Source organism: Cyanistes caeruleus, chromosome 6 (genome assembly GCF_971803275.1).
Source record: "Cyanistes caeruleus chromosome 6, bCyaCae1.hap1.1, whole genome shotgun sequence".
Classification (NCBI taxonomy): Eukaryota; Metazoa; Chordata; class Aves; order Passeriformes; family Paridae; genus Cyanistes; species Cyanistes caeruleus.
In genome coordinates, this window is record NC_141706.1 from 24,448,070 (window position 1) to 24,475,699 (window position 27,630).

Here is a 27,630-nt window from a genome sequence, read left to right on the forward strand (position 1 = left end):
AGACAAACACAGCATAACAGCTGCCTCACAGACTGTATGAGGAAGTGCAACAGCAGGGAGAAAAAAGCACATGCAGAGAGGAAACTCTGAGAGTTTCCAGATGGCAAACACCAGAGCAGAGGTCAGCAAATGTTTGAGATGATTGCAGGCAGTGCTTTTCCACTGCCCAACTAAATGTTGAGTGCACTGCTGGGGAGGAGATCTCTATCTTGAGTCAGGACACAGGCAACTGGTAATGCTTCAGCTCTGTTCAAGACTGTGCCTTTTGGCTCTGCTGTATTTTTCACTTGGTGGGAGCTGGGAGCTTCTCATGGCTGCCCTCACAGAACATCAGAGCTCTTTAGACAGCAGTTGTTAGCCCTGGCTTTAAAGTTCCTTCAAAGTTGTGGGCTTTGAAAATTAGGAAGGATGGCTGACCCCCAAGGCGTACTTGATTTTCATAAGAAGGAAACAATGAATAAAATGAACAATGAATAAAAGTAATGTTCCTTTTAGACTGGCAGAAGAGGCAGCATCTGTAAAGCTTTCTGAGAAGATATTTAGTCCAGCATGCTGGGCTGGAATTCAAGTGCTGTATGCTGTTCCTGGCTCTGCCAGAGCATGTCTGTGACCTGTAACAAACCCCCTCACCTCTGCTTGCTCTCCCGCCTTTTTTAGCACCATTCCTCAGACAAGCACTCCAGTGCCTATACCACATCTCAAACAGCTTCTGCTCAGGATGTTTTCTCCAAAGGCAGGACTCAGTGTATTCATGCAGGCCAAACTGGACTGCATTCAGACTTTATGAGCTAATCCCTATTTAATGAGGCTGGTAAGAAGTTGTGTATATATATATATATATACACACACACACACATAGCTGTGTTTGTGCATTATAATGCAATAGCACTTAATGCTGAGGTAATAGGAGCTCTGCATACTTTGAAAATGAAAGCCATAAAAAGTGAATCTTGCATAAGGAAAAAACAAGTAGCCTGTTTCTTAGTGATCAGCTTTGTTGCCTGGGTACCAAGTACAGAAGCTCCTTTTTGCTTTTTGCCAGGAGCCTGTAAGAGCATGCTGTATTTTATTTCAGTCCAGAGCCATTATGGCCATTTATCCATCTCCACAGAAGTGCTCCATTTGCTGCTTCACATAGACCCAGGCTGGCATCGGGGACAGTCCTCCCTGCCTGGTGAGGGAACTCACCCAAGGCTGCCTCAAGGATCTTTCAAGGGGGGATTTGAATTCTCAAAAGCCTTATTGTCTTGGTAAGCCTCAGAAAACAGTGATCCTTCACCTATCTGCTTTTCTGTAAGCCACTGAAAGAATGCAAGGCTGTGCTGTGCAGCAGCTGTTGGCTGTATCAAGTGGGATAGCTGAACTGGGGTGGAGAAAAAGCAGCAGAGACTGCTGGATTTGAGATTTTACTAACCTGGAAAATCTGTGATGACTTGCTGATGTAGTCTGCAGACAAGACAAGACTGGTGTCTTGAGACACCAGCAGATTCAGTGTGATTTACCACAGCATCAGTCATCAGCTGAACCCCAGGAATTCACAGCACTGCAGTTGGAAAGACTGCATAAAGCTGAGGTGCTGGACCTTGGGCTAAGGACAGTCATTTCTTTATTCTGGGAATGAATTTTCTTTCTCATTTTCTATTGCAAATCAGAGGATTCATTCTTCAGCTCCAAGTCCTAGAGACTCTTGCAGAATTAAGACAGGTTCCTGCCTTCCCATCAACATGTCTAATAAAATTGCAGGACATAGCAGGTCCCTGAACAACGAGGCCGCAAGCCCCAGTACCCTTGAGGGGCTTCCACAGCCATAATCACCAAGGAGAATTAATTACACACAACTAGAGGAGTGAAACCCAGCTGATTCCCTTTAAGCTGCAGTGCAACCTCAGCCAAGTCAATATGAAGGGAAAAACAGAAACTATCTTACTGATAGTAGCAAATTTTCAGTGAAAGAATTTATTTGGACACTCAACATTTCCAGGTTTTTCAGAACACTTAACACTCCAAGCCGACGTAAAGAAAAATGCCAAACAATCCTGGTGAAGTTTTCCCAGAAGTTCGTTCCCAGTGCTGGGAACAGGGTTTTTTTAAGTGAAGAAGCCTTGCAGTGAAAACACAGCAGTTCTCAAACTGTAAGAGATCAAAATGCTGGAAAATCTCAGCTTCTTCCCACTAAGGCAAGTACCTTTGCATTTGGTGGAAAGGCCCAAAGTCACAGAGAGCAAAAGCTGCTGTTGCTTTTTGCTACTGTTTCTCCTTGCTCTCCTTCCCTGAGGAAGGGCTGGAATTAAACTTCTCTAATCGATTCTGTGGAGAAGAGCAACCCCAAAAATAGTGTCATTCTATTTAGTAGCATCACAGCTATCAAAGACGTTTAATTTACTAATCAATTGTATCCAATTCAGCCCAGAAACACCTACTTTTCCAGTTAAAGAGAAGGCCCTAAGACTGAACAGGGAAAATCCTTAATGAGCTGTAGTGAGGCACTTTGATCATTTGTATTTTTTGTCTTACAGTAAGTGGTTGTAGGAGTGATGGGGGTACACAGTAAACTGGGCCAATTACCCACTGAATCACATCCAAGTGGTGGCTGAGATGAGCTGTCTGGCTAGACAAGCAATAGCTTTCTTTAAAAAATTTTCTTTTTAACTTTTGTACCAAAAGTCACATTTTCACCAGTTAATAGCAAGTCTAGAGACAAGAATTCACAAAGGGGAGATAAAACCCAGCAGTTTCAATAAAGAGCTCAAACACAAATTGTTTTTACAGATCAACTAAAAGGAGGATCAATCGGTAGTTTTTAAACTGCCTTTCTGAAAAGCAAATCAGCTTGACCATAATAATTTTGAAATTAAAGAACCAAGAAATACTTAACTACTTTTATATTAAATCTTATGAAGTACCAACACATTTAAATAGCTGCTTTATCGGCCTATAAATATCAGCTCTAATATTCAGTGACTATGAGTAAGAGAAGGTTTTACTCCCAATTCCTTTGTCTACTCCAAGTTCTCCAAGGAAACAGAAAGAACTTGCCATCAAGAGGCAAGACTGAAAAAAATACCAGGAAGTGACTAAGATTGTCTCTGCTCACAACTGTTGACTTACCGATGTCCCCACCAAACATACCACACAACACTCAGAGTCATCTCATCCTTTTAAAAGCCAATTTACAGAAGGCACAGGCTGGAGCATGCTTTGCTTTCCCTTCAAGGTCTTTCCTCACCTGGTGAGGGCACAGTAGAGGTGCTGGTGTACAAGTGTAGTTCTGAGACTTACCCAAAACATCTCACCAGGGAGCTTCAGTTTCCTCTCTGAATTTAAGAGGCGCTGCAACTCCCTTAAACTTAAAGGGGATCACCTCCAATCACACCTTTGATTACAGTTAGCACTACTGAGACTGAGTCCTCTTCCCTATTTGGTTCTGAGAAATGTGAAGTGATGAGTCAGTATCCATGGGTGGTTTCTCAAGAACTTGAATTTACCCTTGGAATACTTTCCAAGATGCCAGACACCTATTACATATCAATAATATTTTCAAGTACCTGGAAAGCCTCACTTGTACTGTTTGTTCCCACCCCTTTCCCTATGCTGCCATTTCCACTGGGTTTGCTGTGTGCTACAGTATTGTAAATGAAGCCTTCAGGATCTTAGAGAAGTGACCTGGCTGTTCATACTGGCACACCACATAAAGTGTTCGTAGTAAAATTCAATGTGTGCTGGTACCTTTCACCTTGGCTTTGAGGGTAGTCAACAGGGCAGAGAGAGTGAAGTGCTTCCACTAAAACTCTTGCCACCTCTAAAGCTATAGACTTCAAAACTGATGTTCAGTCTGCTTTTCATTGCTTGCTTTAAACACCTTACTTTTTATTAGAATTCAATTGTGCAATAACTGCTGAAGACACATTTAAGTAGAAGATGTATCCCAGAGCACTGAGCCCTGTATCTCAGTCTGCCTTTGCAAGGATCCAACAGATTAAGGCCAGAAATTTTATCCTGCAGCTGTAACAGACTCAAGAATATCAACAACAGTGTTTTTAAGTGCTTTATATTTATTATAAAGTATTAATAACTAAACTTATGGAAAATGATTCTCTGTACAAGAGAGTAACATGACAGCTTTTACAAGTTCTGCTATACAGTACATGAAATGCTGCAGATTTCTTCAGCCGCTTCAAACAGTATTTGCTATACAAGTCAAAAAGAGTAAACTTAGAAGTTTGTTTATAATACAGTGTGTTAGAAAGCACAAACAAGTAACATTCAAAATAAACAAGCTCCCAAAAATCAAAAGAAATCTTTAGATGGCATGTACACAGATTATACTCAAGTTTCAATATACATGTTATTGTTCCCCACAAGATGCTCCACTTTACTGGATTCCTGGAACATGATGAGAATTGAAGGTGCAAGAAAAGCACCTCTCAAGCCACATAAGAACTGGATGGGCAGAACAGCGATTTCCTGAAGTGTTCTCCACAGTCTTTGGCTTTACTATTCATTACAGCCATATACTGTGGCAACACATGAAGAGAGACAGGCCTCAATTATCAGTACTGTCAATGCCAATCCAGTTATCTGGGGAGCTGCTAGAGCAATTCAAGGCACTCTTCCCAGTACTGCTAGCCCACAGAACCCCCTGTGCAGGACACAGCATTTTAAGAAAACCAGGCTGGGTTCTTGAACAACATGGAACAAACAGTTCAAAATAAACTCCTTCAGAATGTCAAGTTCAAAGCTCATTCATACTTCACTTCCCAGGCAAACCAGCCTAGGAGAAACATTCATGTGTGTGTCACTAACACTTTAAAGCACACTGCTTCAATGTGTTTAGTTGCTTCTGGTTAAAGTGATGTAAGGTATCAGCAGCTTTGAAGATAGTGTTCTTGGGGCATGGTGAACTTCAACTCACAGTAAGTTTTTAAGCCTACTTCACAGTTTAGCAGTTGTCTCCTTTGCTTTTCCTTCTCCTTAAGAGGCAATGTCTACAATCAGATTTTACAGCTGTTCTGCTTACAACAAAAACCAGAATGCCAACACCCCCCCAAAAATGTACCCACAGCAAGTTTGCTCTGATGCATGTGGTATTGACACTTAATTGTAAGCTTCTCCCAGAATACAAAATAGCTTCTAGATTGAAAAGATTTAAAGATATTGCATGGTTGTATTTTACTTTTGCCTCCCAATCTCATTCCAACTATTTACGGAACTGTAAACAAGTAATTTTTATAGTCCTCAGTACTGTACACCTGCATTCCCAGGAACTGGAATTCAGTGACACCTTCATTAGAGATACAGTAGCCTAAGCACAGTGAAAGTTCTGTCCAGCTGCCCTCTTCATACAGTAACCAACAGGCCACTCCTCCCACATTCACACCTTCAGCTTTCTCTTCTGATCAAAGTAGGCATCAAATCTGGATAACGCATATTCCTGGGGAAATAAGGGACACTCAGTACTCAATAAACAGCCGTTTTCTTTTTGGGATGGGGAAACATAATGAAGGTATTAACTGTGTTACTTTGCTAATCCATCATCTCAATGCACTAATTAGCTCTATTTAGAAGGATAATCTCTCCAGAGGTGTTCTGGCTTCTTAACATTTCCTCCAGTTTTGTTTCAACTCTAACACAATTAGCTGCTGCCAAAATGTCAGAAAACACAGGTACTAAAAAGACCAGGACTTCACTAAAAAGGCTGGCTCTTGCAACACTTCTGGTAAGATACTCCATGTACCTGCCAGTCCTATCACTTTACAGTACACTGAGCACAGTCCAAGAGCCAGACTGATCAGTTTCTCAAGTACAAGTTGCTACCTGGCACAAATATTGCTGCACACTGAACATCACCAGAGGAAATGTGCATTTTGAGTACTTGGTTCAGAATTCTCACTGCATCTTGGCCTGTCTTGCCTGGGATGTCTTACTGCAGAATAATGTTGCAATATAGCTCGACAAGGCTATACACTCTCTACATAACCATGGGAACAATTTCTGAAGTTTTTATGATCTTGGATGTTCTTTACATTCTTAATGAAAGAGCATAAAGTAGTAACAAATGGAGTTTTTAAGCTTTTAAGCTTTACTCCACTTAGATACTAGTTGCTGTGAGAGGCCATTCCATTGCCTTTTCAATACTGTACCACAGGTTATTTAGATTACTCATTTTCAGTTGTGTAAAACTACAATTAAAAAACTTACCAGGTATCCAAACTCAATGGATGAGATCTTTGCTTGTATAATAGACCACAGACCCCAGAAGAAGTGTGATGCAAGGGCAAATCTGAAATGACAAGGCTATGTTACTGAAATAAAGACCCAGCTAAGTCACAACACCTTATTTCAATGTCCTCTTAGAACAGTATTCCCTAGTTTGGGGATATCCACACCTTTTATTCAATTACAATACTATAAAAATAATGCCCCATGGAGTAGTATTCTGCTTACTCCACTATTAGTGTATATCACATATCTAATGTTACAGTGGACAGATTGTTCTTTACTGCATACAAATAGCTTTCAGTCTCTCTCTGCTCAAGTTCCTCCACCCAGTGAGACAGATACAAGTACAGGTACCACGGTGGAAGCCTGAAGATGCAGTTGTACAAGGCAAGTTACCTGTTAACTTCTACCAACACTTCTTCTTCTAGTTTGGACTTCTCTTCATTGCTCAGATTTTCAAAGCCATCATGGAATGCAGACAGGTAACTAGAGAGGAAATGAAGCTGGAAGGCAAGTAAACAACTGAGTTACAACTTTTCATCTCAAGATACACTGTTTCCTTTCAGACCTAGGCAGTCCTTTTAATAAGCTGGCATTTATTTTTCCAAACATCAACAGCTGTTGGAGTTAGCTTTAAGATTAATGGTGCTTCTAACAATTGCTTGAAAGTCTGACTTTAAAAAAGTTATATTAGGACAGGCAGCACATTGCTACTGCCAGCTAATTTCATAGTTGCAGTCTACAACTACTGGACTTTTTGTGGTGGATGGCTACACAGCACACAGTAAATATTCTATCCTGAACAGGTATTAAGTTACTATGATTTTTAAAGCAAAGGTAGTCAGGATTACAGAAAGTATTACACACTTAAGGAAGTCATGGAAGAAATATCTTGGGACACAGTCAGTCCAAAAGAGAATTAAAAAAGAGTTAATATGTGAAGACTACGGACACTGGCATTTAACTATGTCTTTTGTGTCTACCTGTTGTTTCTTTGAAGGATATTTAAGAACACTGGCTTTGAAGAATGGGTATTTCTCATACGAGTAATCATACATCCATTCACAGAAGTGATTTCCAATGTCAAATCCTCTGAAAAAGAAATAAAGTACCTCAGTATTTGCAAAGTAGCAATCTGGTTTTTTTTAAAGCAAAATCAAGTTTAAAAGCTCTGGGCTACTCAATTTACTGCAGTTTTGCTGGAGGTAGAGAATTGATCAACCTAATTGATAACTGAAAACAAATTTTTGCAAATTATTATAAAACAGTTCATAAAGAGGGGCAGTTCAGAATGAAAGCTACCAGCTACATGAAAATACTAGACTTTGCTAGCAAACTTTACACCAATGGAGACAGTAAAAATACTTGAGTATGCACTATATCTCAGTGTGAAGTCAGAAGTCTCTAATATTTGCATTATTGCAGGTAAAGAGATCATAATCAAAGTTTTCAATATATTCCACTGACATTATTGGAATTCCCTATTCCAGCTATGGTGATGTTTCATCTCATTAACTATACACACTTCATCATCCTTAAAAACACTTAACTAGATGGCTGAGTGAAGAAAAACAATCATGTTGCATAACCATGCAGTGAAAAACTTGTATTCTCATCTGCAAAGGTGAAAAAGCCATTAGAAAGGACAGAAGGAAAGAACACAAAAGCAAAGCTGACATGCTCACAAAATCTACTCTTCTCCTCAACTTCCCACTAGAAAAATTCTGACATGCAAGCAAGAAGCCATTTGTGCATAAACAAGCCCTCTAGTCTGAGCAGCCAAGGAGCCCCAATAACTTTGCCTCTGCTGTGTGCCTAAACTTAACAGAATCAGAACCAGAGCTGTTTTGATTAGTTATATATGCTAACCACCACCATCAGAGCAGAACACAATTCACTAGAATAGACAAATAATCAGTATTATTGATGACTTTGATGGTATTATTGACTTGGTCCCTCTGTAGCATGCAGAAAGGAACACACTCCCGTGCTGAAGAGAAAATGAAGTGTTTACCGGTAATTATAGCTGCTGTATTCAAAGTCAATGAGCATCAGCTTTTGGTTTTCTGAACTCTCTCTGCCTTCCAGAAGTAAGATATTACCTGAAAATTAAGATAATACAGCATATTTAATAATGCAGGAAAATCAGAGAAAAGCAACACTATCTCAAGGAACATTCTTCAGCTAATCCCATTTATCCCTTACATCTGCATGGAAGAATTATAGGTGTGCTGGTTTTGGCAGGGGTAGTTAACTTTCTTCATAGTAGCTGGCACAAGGCTATGTTTGGATTTGTGGTGTTGATAACAGGCATGTTTTTGTTCCTGCTGAGCAGTGCTTCTGTAGAGTCAAGGTCTTTTCTGCTTCACACCCCAGCCCAAAAACTGACTGGGGGTGCAGGCAGAGTTGTAGGGAAATACAGCTGAACAACTGACCATACTATATGCTCACTATATAGAGTGGGAAGAAGGGAAGAAGGGATTGGAGTGATGGTGTTTGTCTCCACAAGTCACTGTTGTGTGTGATGGGGCCTTGCTCTCCTGGGGATGGCTGAACACCTGCCTGCCCATGGGTAGCAGTGAAATCATCTCTTTGTTTACTTTGCTTGTGTGAGCAGCTTTTGCTTTCCCTAATTAACTGCTTTTATCTCAGCCCATGAGTTGTCACTGCTATCTGTCCAGTTCTCTTCCCAGTCTCACTGGGAAGACTGAGTGGCTCTGTGGGGCTGAGTTGCCAGCTGGGTTTAGTTAAACCATGATGACAGAAAAAGCCAGGTTGCACAGACTGTTTTCCAGCTCTCTGGAATCTGAGATATATAGCTTTACCTTGTAAAGCTGAAAGCAAAGTTTTTTGTGTACAGGGAGAGGCAGATTTCATCTACCAAGGATTCTCTTCCCCAGTTTAGCTTGCAGCTGGCTCAGGTGGCCCTGTCAGCCTTAGCAGTCCTTGCTGCATTGTTTCTTTCCACAGCTTGAGATTTATATAAATTTCACAGCATCTCTCATATCAGCATTTTCCTCTTGTGCTGCCTATCCTTATGTGACTATCCTCCAGGGCAATTCTTCAGCCTTAGCTGACAAAGCTGGGACCACTGACAGGAATACAGCCCTGAACACAGGCCCACTAGAGCATTCTTCCAGCTCAGCCCAGCTTACCCACTGTTCAGGTGACAGGGCACACAAACACAGCATACCCAACACACCTTCAGCCTTGCTTCCTCCTCATCTTTTTCAGTAATTGGCTCAGGAAAATTGCTTTTCCTTCCATGACTCCCAGAGAACACTAAAAAAAGGTGAATAAGGTTTTCCTAATGTTTCTTACCAGTACAAGTTAAAAACTGCCACATCAAACTACCCTACTCTCCATTGTCACTGTCACTCACTGCACTTCAGCATCTTTCATTTAAAATGACTTGGGTATCCCCAACTCCGATCATGTATATTGCAGCAAAGCAAGGTATGGTCTAAACAAAAAACACATAAGGCTCCCTTCATTAACTGACCTGTACTAACAGAGCATGAGTACAATCTTGGCTTTACCCACTCATGACACCAGAGTTCTCTGAAGAAGCCTGAAGGGTTGCAGAAGCCCATACTTTGCTTTGGTACTGGAGTACACAGGCTGCTGCTTCAGGGCAGTAGCTCTGAATGTGGCTACCTTTCATCGAGCAAACAAATAACCAGAAAAGGCTCAACAGTACATTACTGAGCAATACTGAAGTATTAGCAGCTTACCCTCTTGACAGTCATTGTGGCAAAACACAACTGGTGAAAAAGTAGCTTCAAGCATTGCTCTAGAAAAAAGCAACATAGCATCTTTTAAGTAACAAATCACAAGTTATGTTCCACTTCCAGGTAATATTTTGTTAAGAATTTGAACACTATTCCTCCTGCCAACGGCCTATTTTCTCAATTAGGAACAAAACATCACAACAGTGAAATTTGACATCACTATCAGGAAGTCAGATCAGCAATTTCATCATAGAATTTTCTACTTGTATGAGACTCAGGTTGGTCACAGAACCAAAAACAATCCCCAGCTTGCAAAGTAAAATGAATATAAAGTGTTATACTGTATAACATGTCTGAACAAGTATACAAAAACCCATCCAGAAACTGTAGAGATTAGAAGATAGTAGTAGACAAAATAAACCTACCTTAGATTTTTCATTTCCTGGGGGAGATTGTAACTGAGAAGTTTGTTTAGTTTTCTGGTTTGGGATTCTCTGGTAAATTTAATTCTCAGCACTTGATTTAGATACCTGTTAAAAAAAAAAACAAGAATACAGGATGTGTAACAATGAGTATATTATTCTTCCCATACTATGATGCCATTTAAACTAAAATAAAGGAAGTTTGAAAGAGTTACTGAAGAAAACATTACTGTTCTTCAAGGTAACTGAAGTCCTTTATGTGATAGTTTCTGGGTACAGTGAAAGCTTGTGTTCTCAGGCATTCAGGAAGAATGATCTGCTTATCAAAATTACAACAGGTCACCTTTTTTCCCATAAAGTATTGCATAACTTACTTTTCCATTGTTCCAAAAAGCCACTTAGGTTCCTTATTAAATGGCATTTTCATGCCATGAAATCTGGCCATCTTCTCAGCTATTTCAGCAGATATGTCAGGTAAGCTTAGTTCTTCAGTGCTCAGTTTCCTGCTCTGTAATAAAATACAGTATTCTTAAAATGCAGTTAATTGATGAGTTACAGAACTGTGACTAATTATAAACTAGCATTAGGCTCTATGCAGTACCGTGTGAAACACTAGCATAGTACTCAAGCAACACTCTTTTTGCTCACAGATGAACTTACAAAGTTGCTGCCTTTGGAAAAGCTGCTAGCCAGCCCTACTTACAACTTAATCAAGTCACTTCTAGATTCAAGACCTGGGGAGTATCACATCTCACACTAAGAATATCTTCAAAGCAGATCAAGTATAAATATTTAAGAACATCAAAAGCATCTGCTCTTGTTGCTGTTAAAGGGAAGTGTTACTCCACAGCTTCCCCATGCTATGTTTGGTATCTAACAGGCTTTTTATCTTCATTTATTAGCCTCTGCTAGAGCTGAAGAGTTTTTAGATATCTCCCCCTGGCAAGAGCTACAATGGGGCTCTCCAACACCCACTCTCTTAACTGTATCAAATGACAGCCAGCAATTACTACAGGCAGTCAAGTATTCCATTCCCACATCCCTGCTTTTCTGGGCAGTCCAGAGACCTCCTTGTCATGATCAATTAAAACAGCTTCCAACAGCCCACTGACTAATTATGACCAGACTTACGGGAATGAATTCCTCCAGTCGCCCTTGTGGGAAGATTCCATACAGCTTTGGCCCAAGTGCTCTCTCTGCAAGAATGGCAAACATAACACTTTCCAGAACCATGGCTTCTGCCCCCTACCAAAAAAATTAAAGTATTAGTTATTCACTAATATGAATGCACAGACATTACCTCGGGTGTGTGCAACAGCTAAACTGTTAACAAGTGAGAAATTTTAGGGCTGGCTTTGAAACGACTCAGCATTTTACTCATCAAAGTTTCTTGACTAATAACTTTTAGTCAGGATGGGAGCAATACAAGTATTTTGCTTTCAAATTAAAGCTGGGGAGGAAAATCTGTATTACTTAGCAGGTACTGTTGTGAGCCAGATCAAAAAAAAAACCAAAACTGCAAAAACCAAAACACCTCTCTAACCTGTGGGAACTCTGCAAATTCATTTCCTGGAGGAGTTCATCCCACTGCAACACAACAAGGAACAGCAAATATTATCCTATATCAGCTATTTTAACCCTCTCCAGAACACTGCCTCTGAAAAGGATATTTTAGCTACACAAGTGAATGAAGTGAACAGACAACAATAAAATATTGTTTTTATTGAATAAAACAACTTTTCATTTAGAAGAATGACTAGTTTTTCCTTGCATTAAGCACACTAAGTATTCCCTTTTTTATTTTTTCAAGTGAGGAAGTAATTTAAGCTTCTGCTAAAGAACATGTGTGTTTTACCCTTTCTACCACCAAGCCTAACTCAAGTGTTCTCTTTGTCTTACATCAATAGGGCTTGGTTCTTAACAATGAGAAGCAGACAGCTTTTTAATACGAATGCTTAAAAATTAATAGAAATATGAAATATTTAGTCTCAAAAACACAGTTAAAAATCACTGAAGTGTAGCTTTCTGGATGGGTAAGATTATCTATAAGTAAACACAGAGGTCACATTATAAATCTCTACTTGCAATTATGTTCACCAGAATCCAGCTCTACTCAAATCCTAAAGATCTGCCAGGCCTCTGTCTATTTTTGAGCAACTCATCTCAAAGCCAAACCCATAACACTTAAAAGCATAAGGATAAAAAGCACAACATCAAGAAAGCTCTCAGGTATTTCTGACCACAGATCCTTTTGCATTATTGCAGTCAACACAGTATCAGACAGTAAACAACTTTATAGAAGTTTCACTCCTGAGTACACTCCAGGCAACTGTATTGAGAAATGTTTTTTATTCTTGTTCCACACCTTATTATTCTGAGATCTTCAATAAGTTCTAGTGTTTCATATTGAAGTGCAATAAAGACTCATGTAACTGTGTTGTGGAAAACTGAGACTTTAAGACAATTTGCATATGAATGTATTGCATCTATGTTCTCCACCTTTTTTTCATGCCAGTTCCTCAAAGCACCAAATGCTTTAGCCACTAACACACCAAAAATGTTTTTAATCATTTCACATGCCCTCATCATTACAGGTCTGAACTCTTTCTGTTCAGTTTTGAAACTTAATACCAAGCACCAAAAAGAAAATTAGTTGCAAGCTACTGAATGTCCACTATTATTAACCAAAGTTGACTTGGACAGCACCTGGTACAACACCAGGCATTTTTAAGTCTCTTCCCATTAAGGTGTCAGTTACTTGTTTCCATATCTTACTGAAAAGCAGCTTATTATTCTTGGATAACAGGAAGTACGAAAAAATCCTGTTATTCATTAAGACATCTCTTCATGCATCAGCAGTGCAAGCACTAGAAAAACTTCCTCACTGAAACCAAATGGTTATTTGAGCACAAGTCCAATGAGAGTTTTGGAACAATACCACCCATGTAATCTCAGGCACAAAGGCTTCTCCTTCCTAATACCCAAGGGACCTTTTACCAAATCTCCACTCCACACACTACTGCCAAACATGGGATAGGTGTGGAAATAAACTACTAAAGGACATGAAAAAAATTCTATAGCATACTTCATATGGAGACTGAACAAATCCAGGTATCTGACTCCTCAGATTAATGTTCATCTGATTACTTTAAAGGACCAAGCATTGCAACCAAGGAAATTATAGATTCAGTGACTTCAAACACTTTGCAACATACTCATGCTTGCCAAGACAACCTGTTATTAAGAGCTAAAGCTCTCAATTTTGACCAGTTTCAGAGATTCACCCATAAGCACTTGTATTTAGATTTCTGGAGAAAATTGGACCACTCATGTTTTTAAATGAATACTTAAAGATCAATGTTTTGTTTCAAAGCTAACTATTATACACATTTGTTACAAGACTTCCCCAGGATACAAATCCCATACAGGCAAGGAGAGATCAGAAGCCTTTCTACACTTCAGATGGAACTGAAGCTTCTGCTTTTTTCCTGCCTCAACAAAAATTTCACTATAATATACACAAAGAGTCATATTCTAAGGAAAATTACTGCCAATTATAGCAAAACCAAAGTAAAACAAATTCCTGTTAAAAGGCCTTATGAGCTGACAAGACTATCCAATGTTTAGACAATTGTCACACACCAGGCAGCTCAGAAGCTACAATGCTTTTGCTAGCGAACCCAGAGAATTTGATTCTCTCTAAAGGATATCATCTCTCATAACCTAGACACAAGAAAATTAACAAATCCATCCTGACAGTAATTCTTGAGAACACTGATTCAAGAGTGACATTTTAGCTCTGAGATTAATAGCAGAAAACAACCTATCAGCAGAGAATCAGTATTTTCAAGCAACAAATACCACAAATGAACTTCTGAAGTTCAAAACCTTGTTTCCTATACTGCAAAACTTCTATGAGCTTCTGTCACTGGAGTGGGGCTTGTTTGGACTTTTGGGTTTTTTTAAACTAACTTTTATTTTTTACAGGATTATGGTAGAGAAGAAATCAAGCCATCTCCATTTCTCATCTTTGAAAACTGAGGTATCAAACCAGTACATTTTTCTGTTCAATCTTGGTTCAGCTGATTGAAGCTGTTCCAGTAAGCTAAACAAAGTTCAACAAAACTTCAAAAGCAGTCATTCAACAACAAAAAAATTTAAAACCAGTTTCAACTCAGTAGGAAAAAAAAACCCCAAAACCAAACAAATGCTTGAAAATGTTTCAGATGGCATTACCAGAAGGCAAAAAATACAAGGGGAGAAAAGCAGCACTTATCAATTAAGTAAAATTTACTTTTCCCTAGTCATTGCCATTACAGAACTGAAAACAGAGAACACAACAACCAAGGCATCTGGCTAGCATGCTGCAATGCTTTCCCTTACTGAGAAAATACTGCCACAGTAGAAATCTAAATTACCAAATCCCATTCACATGACTTTATGAAAAGATAACTCAGTTAAACATTATGCTGCAGGAGAAGAAATTATTCCAAATGGGAGAACTTTAAAGTTTTCAGAGCAGAGATGATCCAAGCACAGTGCTGATCAGGAACATTTCATGTTCAAGAGCAAGTTCTCTCCAGCTCCATGTACCTTCCTCATAGGAGTTCACCAATACATTAAAAAATTAGGGATTAGTTAAAGCAGAGAACAGTTGTTCATCTACTTAAGAAGAGTCTGATACTAGAAATAGCAGTGTTGACACCAATATTCAAAATGGTAAGAAACCATTTAGAGTAGAACTGGGGGTCTTTTTCTTCATAATGTGGGATGCTTGAATCTTTCCAAACTATGTCCAGACACTCACATAATGCTGCTTCTGTGAGTAAATAAATTTCTTTCCTTCATTACTTTTTACATTTTCTAGACACAGTCCAGGTGGAATAACTACTGGTTTAAAACAAGCAGGATCACCACATTTCCCTATAATCTATAAAATTCTGTGAAATAAGCAAATTTAATTACTCACTTGCAAGTCATTTTCCTTCTGAGACTGTACAGACTCTCCCTTATTACACGACCTCTATGAATGAGAAAAAGCAAACACAATGAGAGGATGAAATTTAAAGTTATTAACCTGCAACCACCAGAACAAAGGGAGTAGAAGTACCAGCTACAGTTAACTAAAAGTCTCAACACTGTCTTGGATCTGTGACAGCTACAGCACTAGTATCCATCTGACCTCTGACCACCACATTTTCAACAATTCCAAAGTCTTTCAAAAGGATGTGCCACTGAGACCAAGACACTCATGTAAATAGCTGATTTTCACTTATATTTTTATTATTCCCCAGTCTTTCAAAACAATTTCAATGCACCATAAGCTCAGAGGAATGTTTTTAATTAAGAGAAAATTAAGTCCCACTGCATTACATCTGGGATGAGATTCTTCCAGCCGAAGCACTTGAGACACATTACAGAGTACATAAAAGCCTTAGAAGGACTATTGGAAGAGGCATGTTATAAAGGTTGCAAAGCACTTCTTCTGCTTATTACCTTATTTTCCAAATTTCTTGTGGCTAGAATTTCCTTATTTAGAGTGGGTCTTCTTGGCTGTTTGTCCAGTGTACCACTGGCTGTGCAAATACAAGATTTTTCTTAGAATGAACTGCCCATGTCAGTTAAAGGTCTCTCAGCAGGAACCACAGTATACTAGCAAAACTTTAACAAGTTCCATGCATACTGTATTGTGCTACGGTTGTTAAGAGTCATTGTAAAGCAGTTTCAGAATATTAAACCATACCCTCAGCAACTGAATCCTCAATGGCACATGCTTTTAATAGAGCTGCACATTTAAAAATTCAAGATGTATTATAAACCTTGTCCTTTAAAGGGCTTGAAGGTAAGGAGAAGAGAAAGCAAATATCTGCTTAGAATTAGTGACAGTTTGTGGCTGCTATTTATGTTGCAATTCCAGCATTGACTGTTTAAACCAGACTAGCTTTAGAGGCCCATAAAGGCAGCCAGCATCTCCACCTTCTGAACACAAACATTGCATTCACAGAACCATGTGCATACCTTCCTGTTCCAAAGCTCTAACATGTCCAAAACAACGGTGGAAATATGAACTTAATGGAATACAGTTAAGCAACACCAGCTGCCTTAAATACAATACAACAAACTAATGATTTACACAAGCTCTGCAGTTACAGTATTTCAGAAGCTATAGAAGAAGGATAGTTAACAACAATCGATGGTCTTTCAGCAAGTACTTCCCATAACACTACTATATAAGTTTAAAACAAGACAATATGGAAACTACTATTACTTTATATTACTTTCAAGGAAATTAATGAAGTCCAAACATATTCACTACAGCTAAATATGTAACTACTGAATAGCATTAAAATCATTTACAGAGGGCTTCTCTGAACAAGCATGTTCTACATCAATACCACTCTCAGATTTTTCTTGAACAGTCAAAGTTACTCACCATTCAGGAGTCTTTCCTGAAACATGGTGCTCTCAGAATGGTTCAGTTCAATCAGAAGGTAATCACATTAGAGTTTTCCCTAGAACCTGAACTGGCATCTGCTTTCCAGAGGTCATACTGTATAAAGAGCTAGCCAGTTCCAGGAGTCCACCTCAAATTAGTGTTGGAGACAGCCTAATGGCATCTACTGTGCCATTAGAAAGGGACAGTTAGGGCTTTATTGCAGAGTCATCACAAGAGGAGACTTCTGCAGCATCCCCTCCCTCTTTTCTGTTCCCTCAGCATGAAGCATTAGTTTCCACAAGGAAAAGAGCACAAATATGTAAATAACTTGCAAATATGAATGGGAGCTTGGAGAGGATTAGTCTTCACAAGTGGCCATGTACTCAGCCTAGGATTAGGAAATTCTTCACTATACATGGGCAATGAGAACAAAGTAAGCAGGATGCAATGTTATGTACCAGACGTTTAAAAGTTTGATCAAGTTATATCAGATACCTTATTTTGAACCACTCTTCTCAGAGGTGATTGTGGAATCAGGAAATAATCAAATTCCACTACTTTAATCTGTCAGCCTATTTAGCTCACTTGTTCTTGGCTAAATCTATCAATTTCAGTTTTTCCATAACCCTCATAGCCCACTCCAACTAATGTCCAATTCTGGGAGCTAAATACATCAACAGAAATGAGGTGATTTTAATTACCTGAAAAAGAGGCTCACTCTAACAGAGTAACTGTTAGAGCTTTTTAATCACTCTCTACATGGACACTAACTAGAAATGGACACGTGTTCTACAGGTTCAAGATTTCTTCAAATATTTGTTCAGGGCTTTTACTGTGGGACGATTTATTCTCAAAGCCCTGAGAAAGTTCACTACAGTTTTAGTAAGTGAGGACAACTATATTCAATATAAGTAGTTTAGAGTCAAATTTGTGATCATGTAAATTGATTTTAATGCAGGATACAAGATAAAAGTCCTAGAATGGGAAACAGTACACATTGATCTGTGCTCAGATGACCAGACAGCGATTAGACATCTGGCAATTTAATACAGAAAATTGAGTTCAGCATTTTCTTCCTAATGCCCCCAATTTATTTCTTTTGTGGCTGAAAGATGAAGTCCCTTATCAAAAAACCCAAATGATGCTTGGCTGAAGAATTCTGCACAGAGAAGGAACTTTTATCTCTTTTTATCTTACATAACTTTGAGCTCTGCTCGCAAATTTAAATATAACTCAATTTTTCTCAGCTTACTCAGCTTGATTTTCAATACTTTAAAATACTGTAGCACTTGGAATTGGATAAATTGCTAGGAAATCACAACATTACAAGGAATTGTCTCAGAGGTTAGATGTGACCTGTGCAGGGAAAACTTTTCTAGAAGCTGTTGACAGACATCAGTTTGAACTTCAGTGTATGGAACAAAACCAGGGTTAGATTCCACAATAACTATTTCTGCTTCTAAGGATCTGCAATTGATCCCATATCCCTGTCAGACCTGAAGGAACTGATGCTAATTTGTTGAAGTCCTAAAAATCTAGCATGTGAAGAATCCCCAATTCAAGCTCTACAAAAGCCACAACTCAAATCCTCTACATCTCAAGTTACCATTCTGTTATGAGGGAGCAGAGAAAAGGAAGGGACAGCTTTTTGATATTCTGTTATTGCCGTAAACATTCAGATGCACAGACAGTAGCTGGTGCTACTTAAGGCTTACTTTTAAACAACGAAATCCAATACTAAAGAAAATGAAAGCTGTAGAGAATGCTCCACTTCAGAGATCTCATACTATACCGTGAATCGTGTCTGTCACCTGGAAACCAGAGTGCTCTAGGCACGATCGCATGGGCAAGCCTGCAGCAGAGAACACATGCATATACAACTAAAGTGGTACATTACCCCCAGAAAACCCTTAATGCCACCCAACACAAATATATCCCCGTAAGAGGTGCTTGGTTTCTTTCAAGCCTTCTGCCAGTGCCAGGGATTTGTAGTTACTCCATGCTACAAACAGACATGGACACCAACAACCACAGAAGACGTTGATAATTACAGTTACACAGCAGTCTGCATTTTATTTAGTTACACAAAATAAAAGGCAGCAAGGCAGGTATGGAAAAATATTTACCACAGAACTGTGGCAACCATTTATACTCATTTTGCATCTGTTCACATAGAAATTGAGAGACCAGAAAGGAGCATTAGGTATACTGGTTTGTTTTTCCTCATTTGTATACAAGATTTTGTTTTGGCTGTTGTAAAGTAACAGAGCCCCAGTGAGTCAGAGTTCAAGGTTCTTTTGACACATGTAAAAGAATGGGAATCAATCCCTGATTTACCTTTTGAGAGGTGAACTTAAATTTCACCTTAATTTGAGCTTATTTTTTGTTGATGCCACCTTATGTCACAATCCTATTAGCATTTTTAAGATGCTACTTGGAATTTGAGTAGAAACACTATAGTGATATGAATATGAAATCAAATTTTCAAGTCTGGACATTAAGTGGCATATTGTTGGATAGCCTTTTGTTTCAGTTGTTAACACTAATACAACAAGTTAAAGACATTTTGTCACAACAAGTTTTACTTTCAGTGCTCCTGTTTAAATTTAGCAACTAAGCTGGAGCAATCATATAAGTGAAGCAGAGTAAGACATTTCCCTTTTTTAGTGTAGGACATATCTGCATTGTGCCTCAAACATTGGAGTTTTAATGTGGTTAGTACTTTAACCTATCACAAGTACAATACTCGTCTTAAAAAAAAAAAATTCTGCTCAAGGATATACTCAGGAGAAGTCCTTGATTTATAAACATCCATGCCAGTGTGACCATTCATAATAATGGCCGAGCCAGTTCAGTTCATCTCCACCCAGCTCCCCCCAAACAGTCATGCACACAAAAAATTGATTTAAACATATCAGCTATGACAGAGGAAGGCACAAAGCCTTCCCTGTGTGGCAGCTTTAGCCAGCTGGCATGGTTTATATTGGATGAGTTTCATGTACTGACATTTGTGTCTTCCAAGTGTCATAATAAGCAAACTGGAGCTATTTTCAAACTGCAAAAAAGGTTCCTTTAAAAGGTGGCTCAAAGAATTATGGTGCCAGTATCATTCATTCTTAAGTTAGTAATCAGGGACCCATTTTTCACTTGTATTCAAAATTTTAACTTAAACTTGTCTTCTGTATGTACAAGAATTTGGTGCAGGTTGCTATAGATACACAGTATTTACAGTAAAGGGATAAAGAACTGATATCACTGGTTTGTGCTCCAATTTCAACAGAAGGTAAAATGGACAAGAGTTAAAACATGCTACAAAGGCTCAAACAAACAAGTGGTAACTACTAATACCCAGTGGCAGTTACAATTAAGTCATTGAAAATTAAATTGTGATTTTAGCATAAGGTCTCAAAACTCAACTTACTTAAGCAGTGTTCCTTAATTTCTACAGGGTTTTTAACTTAAGCAACTTTACTAAAAGTATCAAATTACTCCCTATTAACAGGCTTGTCATAACATTCTGCTTATGCCACCCAGAAACTCATAGGAATCCCATGTGAGGTTTTCAAAATACCCAATAAAACAGTTTGCTTATATTTTAACTTGCATTTAAGGTAAAGGGGCTGGAAGAGACAAATGTTTGTTGACAAAAATTGTGAACCTCAATGCAATCAAAGTTTTACCTTGGGACTTTCTCTGCTTACTTAACCATTAGTGAACTGCACCAACAAGAGCAGTCATTTCACTGCCACTATGGAAATAAAGGAAGTTAGACATCTCAAAAGATCCTTCAACACCAAGAGCAGAAAGGTTAGAAAGTTATGAACACACTTTCAATTTTCAAACCAAATTGGTTCTGATTTTAGAGCCCAAAAATTTATTTTGATTTCTTCAGTAGATAGGGGCAGAGAAGAGGCAAGTTAAAAAATACCCTGAAGGAAGAAGAGGGCAGCCAAATTCTAGAGTCTACTTTATTTTTCTTTTGAAAAATAAGGGAAAGGCCATATTTCTTTACAGCTCTTGGGAAACAGAAGCTCTACCACTACAATAATTTTACAGCCCATGTTCCTACTCAAGCTTTCTACATATTAACTCAGCATTACATTGAAACCATTAATAGTTCTTGAAAAGAACCCCAACTCAGCATCAATCCTAGGAGTCATTTTGAAAACAAAGTTTCACATGACCCTTTTTTTGCTCTGCTTTTAGTTTCTCTTTAAAACTTAAGACTATTTAAGCTTGAATTACTGACCTTCTACACACTTTCCTTAAGAGTTTAACTTTCCCAAAACATATGATGCTGTAGCCAAGCAATTCATGCTCTTCCAAACCACTGGAATATTTTACATATTTCTGGTAAAGTTTGTTACCACAGGAAAGTTAACAACTCACATGATATAATAAAGGAACACTTCAAAGTCAGTAAAGCAACAATATCTAATGATATTTTTAATAGTGAGCTTGGTCAAGACAGCAGAAGCAGGAAGAATGGGCTGAAATTTCAGGAACAGAAAATCTTCTGCAGATATTGGATCAGTTGTTCAAAGCAAGTGACTGAGTACTGGAAAATATAAAATTAATGGATAATAAAACCAGACCCTCTAAGTTAAATAGAAACAATTGCCAACATACAGATGTAATGTTATGAAGCTGCAATTTTTCATAAGGTTAAACACTTACATTATGATTGCTTATTTACAATGTAATCGTTATGTGTAGCAGAGATGGATAAGAGAAGATCTGCTGTACAGTCCTAGAGTAACAGTCTGTCAGCTTTAGAAGAGACCACATGTACAAAATAGTCTTGCTTTTAAGTGCTACTATTTGAAACAGATTTGCCAACTGCTTCACTTAAGGTGTGACAAATTTCAATGCTATTTACATTTTACTAGCCAAATAAAAGTATCATTAAAAGAGTTAGACAAAGCATCCGGTTAAGCTTCTATGCCAGCTATACGGCACTCCACACATTCAGGAAAGCATATTTTGGAATGAGATGACTGTACAGTATTGAAGTTCACACTTCATTCTTATTTTAAAACTATATTTTCAAATTTTCTAGCAGCACAATTACCCATGATATCTAATAAAATGCTTGAGTAGTGTACAAACTTGACAAAACCTTCAACTAACCTCCAAGATTCATAAGTGCTATCAAGACTAAAATCAAGCAGTTTAGTCTCGCAATCTAGCTAGTTATGTCAAAGTTCTACATTCTGTACAGAAGCAAATTTTTTTGAAACACCACAGTCCAAACTTAAGACCATAAACAAAACATTAGTGCCCAAACAAACAGCAAATGAGCCTTCAGCTAATTCACACCAGTTGGGATCTGCGTAGAAAGGAGTAAGTCCTAGACAATAACAAATCATTAAAAAACTGTTTTCAGCTTGCAATCTACCCCCCACCACAGAAACATTCCCTAAAGGATAAAGCTCCATAGTGTCACAAATGAACATCTTCAAGCATATTACAGTGAAGCTACAGAAACCCTCCCACTCCCAAAGCACTCTATGTACTCACCATCTGCAGGATTGCACCGTATAAACGCAGGAGAACTTTCCGTGGTTCATCTGCAACTGTCTCAATGGTATCAGGTAGTGAGCACTGAAACAGCATGTTGCTGAGGCCACCTCTGGAGACAGAAATACATTGATTAGCTGACTTGGATAAGCACATGTTTTGTTTTTTCAGCAGATTAGAGGTGAACTAAAAATCCTTTGGGTGTGATTAATTGGTCTGCTCTAACAAGAAAGTTTTCCAGCAGTACCAATAACTCATAACATATGAGGTTTCGATAAAACAATGGCAGCTTCATGCTTCTTAATGTACAGTTCACCACCCAGAGCTATTGATCCAAATAACAGCTCAAGCTATTAACAAACAGATGTAAAATGCAACAAACAACTATCTAGATCTAAGCAAATTATTTTCAGCCATGCTGGAGTCTTGTCAGATACACTTGGCTACACAAGCAAAGCTACGGCAGAATAAGTTTAAAACCATGCAGTGAATATAAAACTCCAAGTTTGAATTAAGAGTTGCTATCACTGGGAGTGGCAGCTCAAAATTCAGCTATAAAGCATTCCTGATGAAAGTCTTACTTCTGCTGTCTTTCTTAGGGACACATTTTCAATTTTTTTTTTAATTTACAATTAAAGCAATTCTTTATTTGAAATAAATTGCTCATGTATTTGTCAAATCCAAAACCACACTCAGTTTCTCTGGTCTAGTATCTATCTAGATTGATAAAGCTGTGGAAAACAAAACAAATGCTACCACTTTTTCCTGTAAAAATACTGTTGTTAAACAGTAATTATATTTAAAAACTGACATGTTTGTGTATCATCTAAATGATTGAAGCATAGATTTTCCTAGTTTGTGCCTATCTTGATGAGATTCTAAGTTTCCTGAACTTCTTGTAGCTCATAAGAACACCCATCTACTCAACCCACATTTTCTTTACTGCATTGCCTTTCTGCATTCTTATTATTATCATGAATGAAATTTTCAAATTTTCCTTCTGCAAGTGATTTTGACTGTAAGATGTAATACCTTGCAGTGACCTTGGATTACAAGAATCCACAGCAGATCCAAAATGTAGTGTCTAAAATGCAATTCTCAGTCCTAACCTGACATTCCTTTCAATGCTTTTTCAAATATTGTTCTCGGCTCTCTTTCAATACAGTGGGGAAGCAGAAAAGACTTTCTGGAAAAAAAAGGCTACCAAGAAGGAGACAGTGGCTGGCCTACATACCCAAAGTCAGCAACTGAGAAGAAAAAAAGAAATCTCAAGAAAACAGGGTAAAACAGCAGCTGCACAATATGCTTAAGAAAGGAGACAGAAAAGAACCAGGTGGCTTGGCAGGCACCCAAAAAAGGATGTTTAGAGACAAGATATGAAGTAACTTTGAACCATGAAGGTTAACAGGTTGGAAAAAAAACCCAAGAGACAGATGGAAAGGATATCAAAGGAAGAGCAGAGCCAGCTATTCAAAGGCAATCCAAACATTGGTTAGTTATACTAACTACACTTTCAGCTTTATCTGAACTGTGCTAGACAGATTTTTGTGAAAAAATATTTGCCACCTTTTCTATGCCTCTGATGAAAACTCTGGTGAAAATATCAATAATTAAATAGAAGAACTAAGCACACTGAAAAATATAAGAAATACTGGACTAAAGCACAAGAATCTGTATAGTTACATGACTTAAACAAATGTTCAGCCTGCACAGTGTGTGAAAGCCCAGAAATTCTTTTTTTATACCAGACAAGACAAAGTGGATGCTGAATGCCACTAAACAGAAGTTTCACTACAGTTTAAGTTCACTATTGCATTTAGAACTTCAAAAGTTACCTGGAAAAGTTATCAAGGAAATCCATACAGAAGCATAATAAAAGGCACTGTTCTTCTGAAAGGTCAGTAGATTCAGCAGCTTGTTTAAAGGTCAAAAGGGCACATCTCACTCATACAGATAAAGCTACCAGTTATTTAAGTGACAGCTGTTCAAGATGATTTTACAGTATTAATGGACACATTGGAGAATGCACACTGACTGAAACCAGAATCAGCAAACCAATATGATGCATTGTCCAGAGATAAAAGTGGTGAGAAGACTTTTGCCAAAAAAAAACCCAACTACCAATTAGCATGGCTTTACACATTCTTAAGTTTCAGCTCCTCTTCTGCCAAATTTGGAAATCACAAAGCTATTTTGAAGTGGTGTCTCACGCAGAGGTTTCCAAGAAATGCAAAGATAACCGTGCTAAAATGTAAGGCTTTAGACAGTAAGTGCTAAAATCAGCAATACACACTAATACAGATGGAAACTTAATTAAGCAACTCAAACTAGACATATCAGAGTAGTCTACTGTTTAGGAATTGTATTGGTTTTGTTAAAATTCTCTCCTTTCATTAACTCCTTATGATCATGTCAAATGAGGAGAAACTAGCTAGAAAAAAAATACTACCTGCACTGGGTCTCAGTGAGTTGCTCATTTTTCAATAATGCTTTTAAACTAAATTTAGGAATGAGCAAAATATGTTTTAGTCATACTTTTATACATCAGAGCTTTCTCAACTGCGTATGCTCCCTTAGGTACCTAGGGTAGACGTGTGCATGTTTTGTGAATGGACAAAAGTAGAAACATTGGGAAAGAAAACTGACAATAGTATCCTTTGAAACTGTCCCTGACTCTATGTTTGATCAGGTAGAACGATCAGTCTGGAAGATGTGAGACAAGCGGTGCTTAAAAGGGAAACTCTGAACTAACATCAGTTTAGTTAAAGCAAAATAAAGATGCTATTTAATTTTGCAAAGCAGGCAAAGATCTTCAGCACATTACATCATATGGCTTCCAGAACGTCCCCAATTTACATATTTCTGCTGCCAACGTGCTGAGTCACAAGCACTCGTTACTGTGTACTGTAGAAGATGACTCACATCACCGGTACACCGCGTTTACCTGATAATTTCTCAGTGCGGAGCAGGCAGGGCCAGCCCAGCAGGGCCCTTTTCCCCCGGCAGGGAGCTCGGGGCGCGGTGCAGCGGTTTCTGCCGGCTCCATCCCTCTCCCGGCCGGGCGCGGGGCCCCTCCCCCGGCGCGGGGCCGAGACGGGGCCGTCGCGATGCAGCAGCAGCAGCCGCCGCCCCCCCGCACCACCACCCGCTCCGGGCCGGGGGCGCACCCGGCGCCGCCCCCGCGGCAGCCAGCCCCCTCTCACCGCCCAATAAACCCAATTCGGGAGGGATTTAAAAGAATAAAGCGAAATTAAAGACGGAGCCCCTCGCCTCTCCCGCCGGGGTCGGCTCGAATCCGCGGCGAGCCCCCGTCCCCGCCCCCTAGATGGGCTACCTCCCCCTCCGCGCTGACCTGATGGGGCTGATGCGCAGCTGCTCCTCCTGCAGCCCCCGCCAGGCCCCCGGCAGGAACTCTTTGCACCACAGATACGCCCGGCGCCGCGTCCGGGGGTCGAGCGGCGGCGACTCCTCCTCGAGCGGTGGAGGCAGCGCCGGGGGCAGGGGCGAGACGCCACCGCCTCTGCCCGCCGTGGTGGGGTCCTTTCCCTCGGGTTCGGGGTGAGCAAGTGGCGAGGGCGGCTGCCCGGCCGCGGCGGACCCGCGGCTAAGGATGAGTCCGAGCGGGGACGGGTCGGCATCGCCGTTGCAGAACTTGGTTTTCATGGCGTGGCGCGGGGGGGGCGCGGCGGCCGTTGAGGCGGCGGGCGGGGGCGGCAGCTCGCGTGCGTCCCTCCGCCGTCAGTGCCGGCGGCGAGTGAGCCCCGCGCTCGCGCCCGGCCTCCCTTTTATACGGCGTCTCGGCACGCGGGCCCGCTCGCGCCTCACGCTTCACGCCCGTTTGCCTGTGATTGGCTGGAGTGGGCTCTCGGTTCCGCCCTTGGAGCGGGGGTGGGTAGGGAAAGGGAGCGGGAGGGCGCGCGCACTCGGCTCGCGGCCCCTACAGGCGTCCGTGATTGGTGCGCGCGCGCGAGGGGAGCATGAGGCGCTCGCCCGCGGGGCGGGGGCTGAGCCTGAGGGGAACGCTGAGGGAAGGTGAGAGGGAGGGAGGGAGACCGAGAGAGAGGGGAGGAACAAAAAAAGGAGGGAGGAATGGAGAGGGGGGACACCTCACGGTGCACTGTGCCGTGGAACTGCCGCTGCTGGGTCCGCCGTGATGCGGCGCTGAATGGGGCTGGCACCCCCTCAGGCGGGGCTGGCCTTGCTTAGGGCTGCTCAATGCGCCGGTGTTATTCACTCCGTGAACGTGATACGGAAATATGTGGGAAATCTCCGCACGGTGCGAAGTGGGTCGCGGCGACCAATAATAACCGTATTTAAAGTCCGCTCCTTAATGAAAGTGACTGAGTTAGTTACCGTATGAGGGCTGGCTCATGCCCGCTTGGTGAACTGGCCTCTTGTGGCTCGGGATCACGCCTGAACAGAAGGGTAGAGCTACGGGAGCAAGAATAATGTCTACACGCAGTGCTTTGGACATGAGTTTCTTATAGCTTTGGCATGGCTTTCCTGTTTTGGGAAAGGCCAGCACCTGCCTTACGGTCCTTCCCCCCCCCCAGCATCCGAGTGTGGGAGCGGTGATGTCACAGCCCGCTGGAGGAGCCGAGGCCTTCCCGCCCCTCCAGCGGAGCGGGTGGGACTGTCGCCTCATATCTTATATCACCTCGTCATAAATGAGCAGTAAAGCAATAAATCCCTTCAAGCCTTGAACTACCTCTGCACTTCCATGATTTTTCCCCCCCCCCCTCCTTTGGCTGTTCACTCCTGATGGTCTTTTTCTGTATACGAGAGACTTGCAGCCTCTTGTAATAAAAGATGCCATTATTGTGGTGATCATTGTTAAAGCTGGGAATTGCTGGGTTGTGAGGGAGTTCCTGATAGGCTCCTTCCCTCATCCTTCCCCAAACTATTTCACCACACGGGCTGCTCTCTCATTTTGTTGCATGCTTCACTTTGGCACTCTAGTGCTGGAAAATCCCCAAGGAGCCTACGGATTTTCTGGGAAGTGGCAGGAAAGGTCCAGAAATGGCTTTGGAACAGGCTTTGTGCTGGCAAAGCAGCTTCAGCACAACCAAAGCTGTTTTGGCTGAGGCATACCAGACTCAAGTTAAGAGGAACAGTGATGTATGACTTAGGAATGCCAAACCGGGACAGAAGACACAGAGATTTTCTTTTCTCTTTATACCACAGCTCTTCATTTATGAAATAAAATCCTTTAACTCAGGCACAGATTAGGGTGCTGGAGAGGAGACATGCAGTTGCTGCTGGAGATGGCTACTCAGGACTGCAGAGGAGTCCTTTCTTTTTC

At 40.3% G+C, this 27,630-nt stretch overlaps 1 protein-coding gene and 1 long non-coding RNA gene across 5 annotated transcripts in view; one reads left to right on the forward strand and one right to left on the reverse strand.

The window, feature by feature from the left end:
* Positions 1–4,034: 4,034 nt before the first annotated feature.
* On the reverse strand, positions 4,035–26,253 carry CHKA (choline kinase alpha). 2 transcript variants are annotated; one of them, XM_086895796.1, is made up of 12 exons: positions 25,681–26,253; positions 22,329–22,440; positions 15,342–15,395; positions 11,504–11,617; positions 10,747–10,880; positions 10,376–10,480; positions 9,954–10,012; positions 8,234–8,321; positions 7,203–7,311; positions 6,616–6,722; positions 6,199–6,280; positions 4,035–5,431 (listed from the first exon to the last, which is right to left on the reverse strand). In XM_086895796.1, the coding sequence occupies exons 1-12, from the start codon at positions 25,989–25,991 to the stop codon at positions 5,372–5,374; spliced, it is 1,335 nt and encodes a 444-aa protein (XP_086751922.1). In that variant the 5' UTR covers positions 25,992–26,253; the 3' UTR covers positions 4,035–5,371. The 2 variants fall into 2 exon arrangements, with proteins under 2 accessions (XP_086751922.1, XP_086751923.1); XM_086895797.1 differs by lacking the exon at positions 15,342–15,395.
* The window catches only part of LOC111930713 (uncharacterized), a 31,154-nt gene continuing 29,767 nt past the window's right edge, over positions 26,244–27,630 (forward strand). For all 3 annotated transcript variants that reach the window (XR_002865275.2, XR_015288726.1, XR_015288727.1), the window contains exon 1: positions 26,244–26,360. This is a non-coding gene — a long non-coding RNA (uncharacterized LOC111930713). The remainder of the gene's footprint in view (positions 26,361–27,630) is intronic.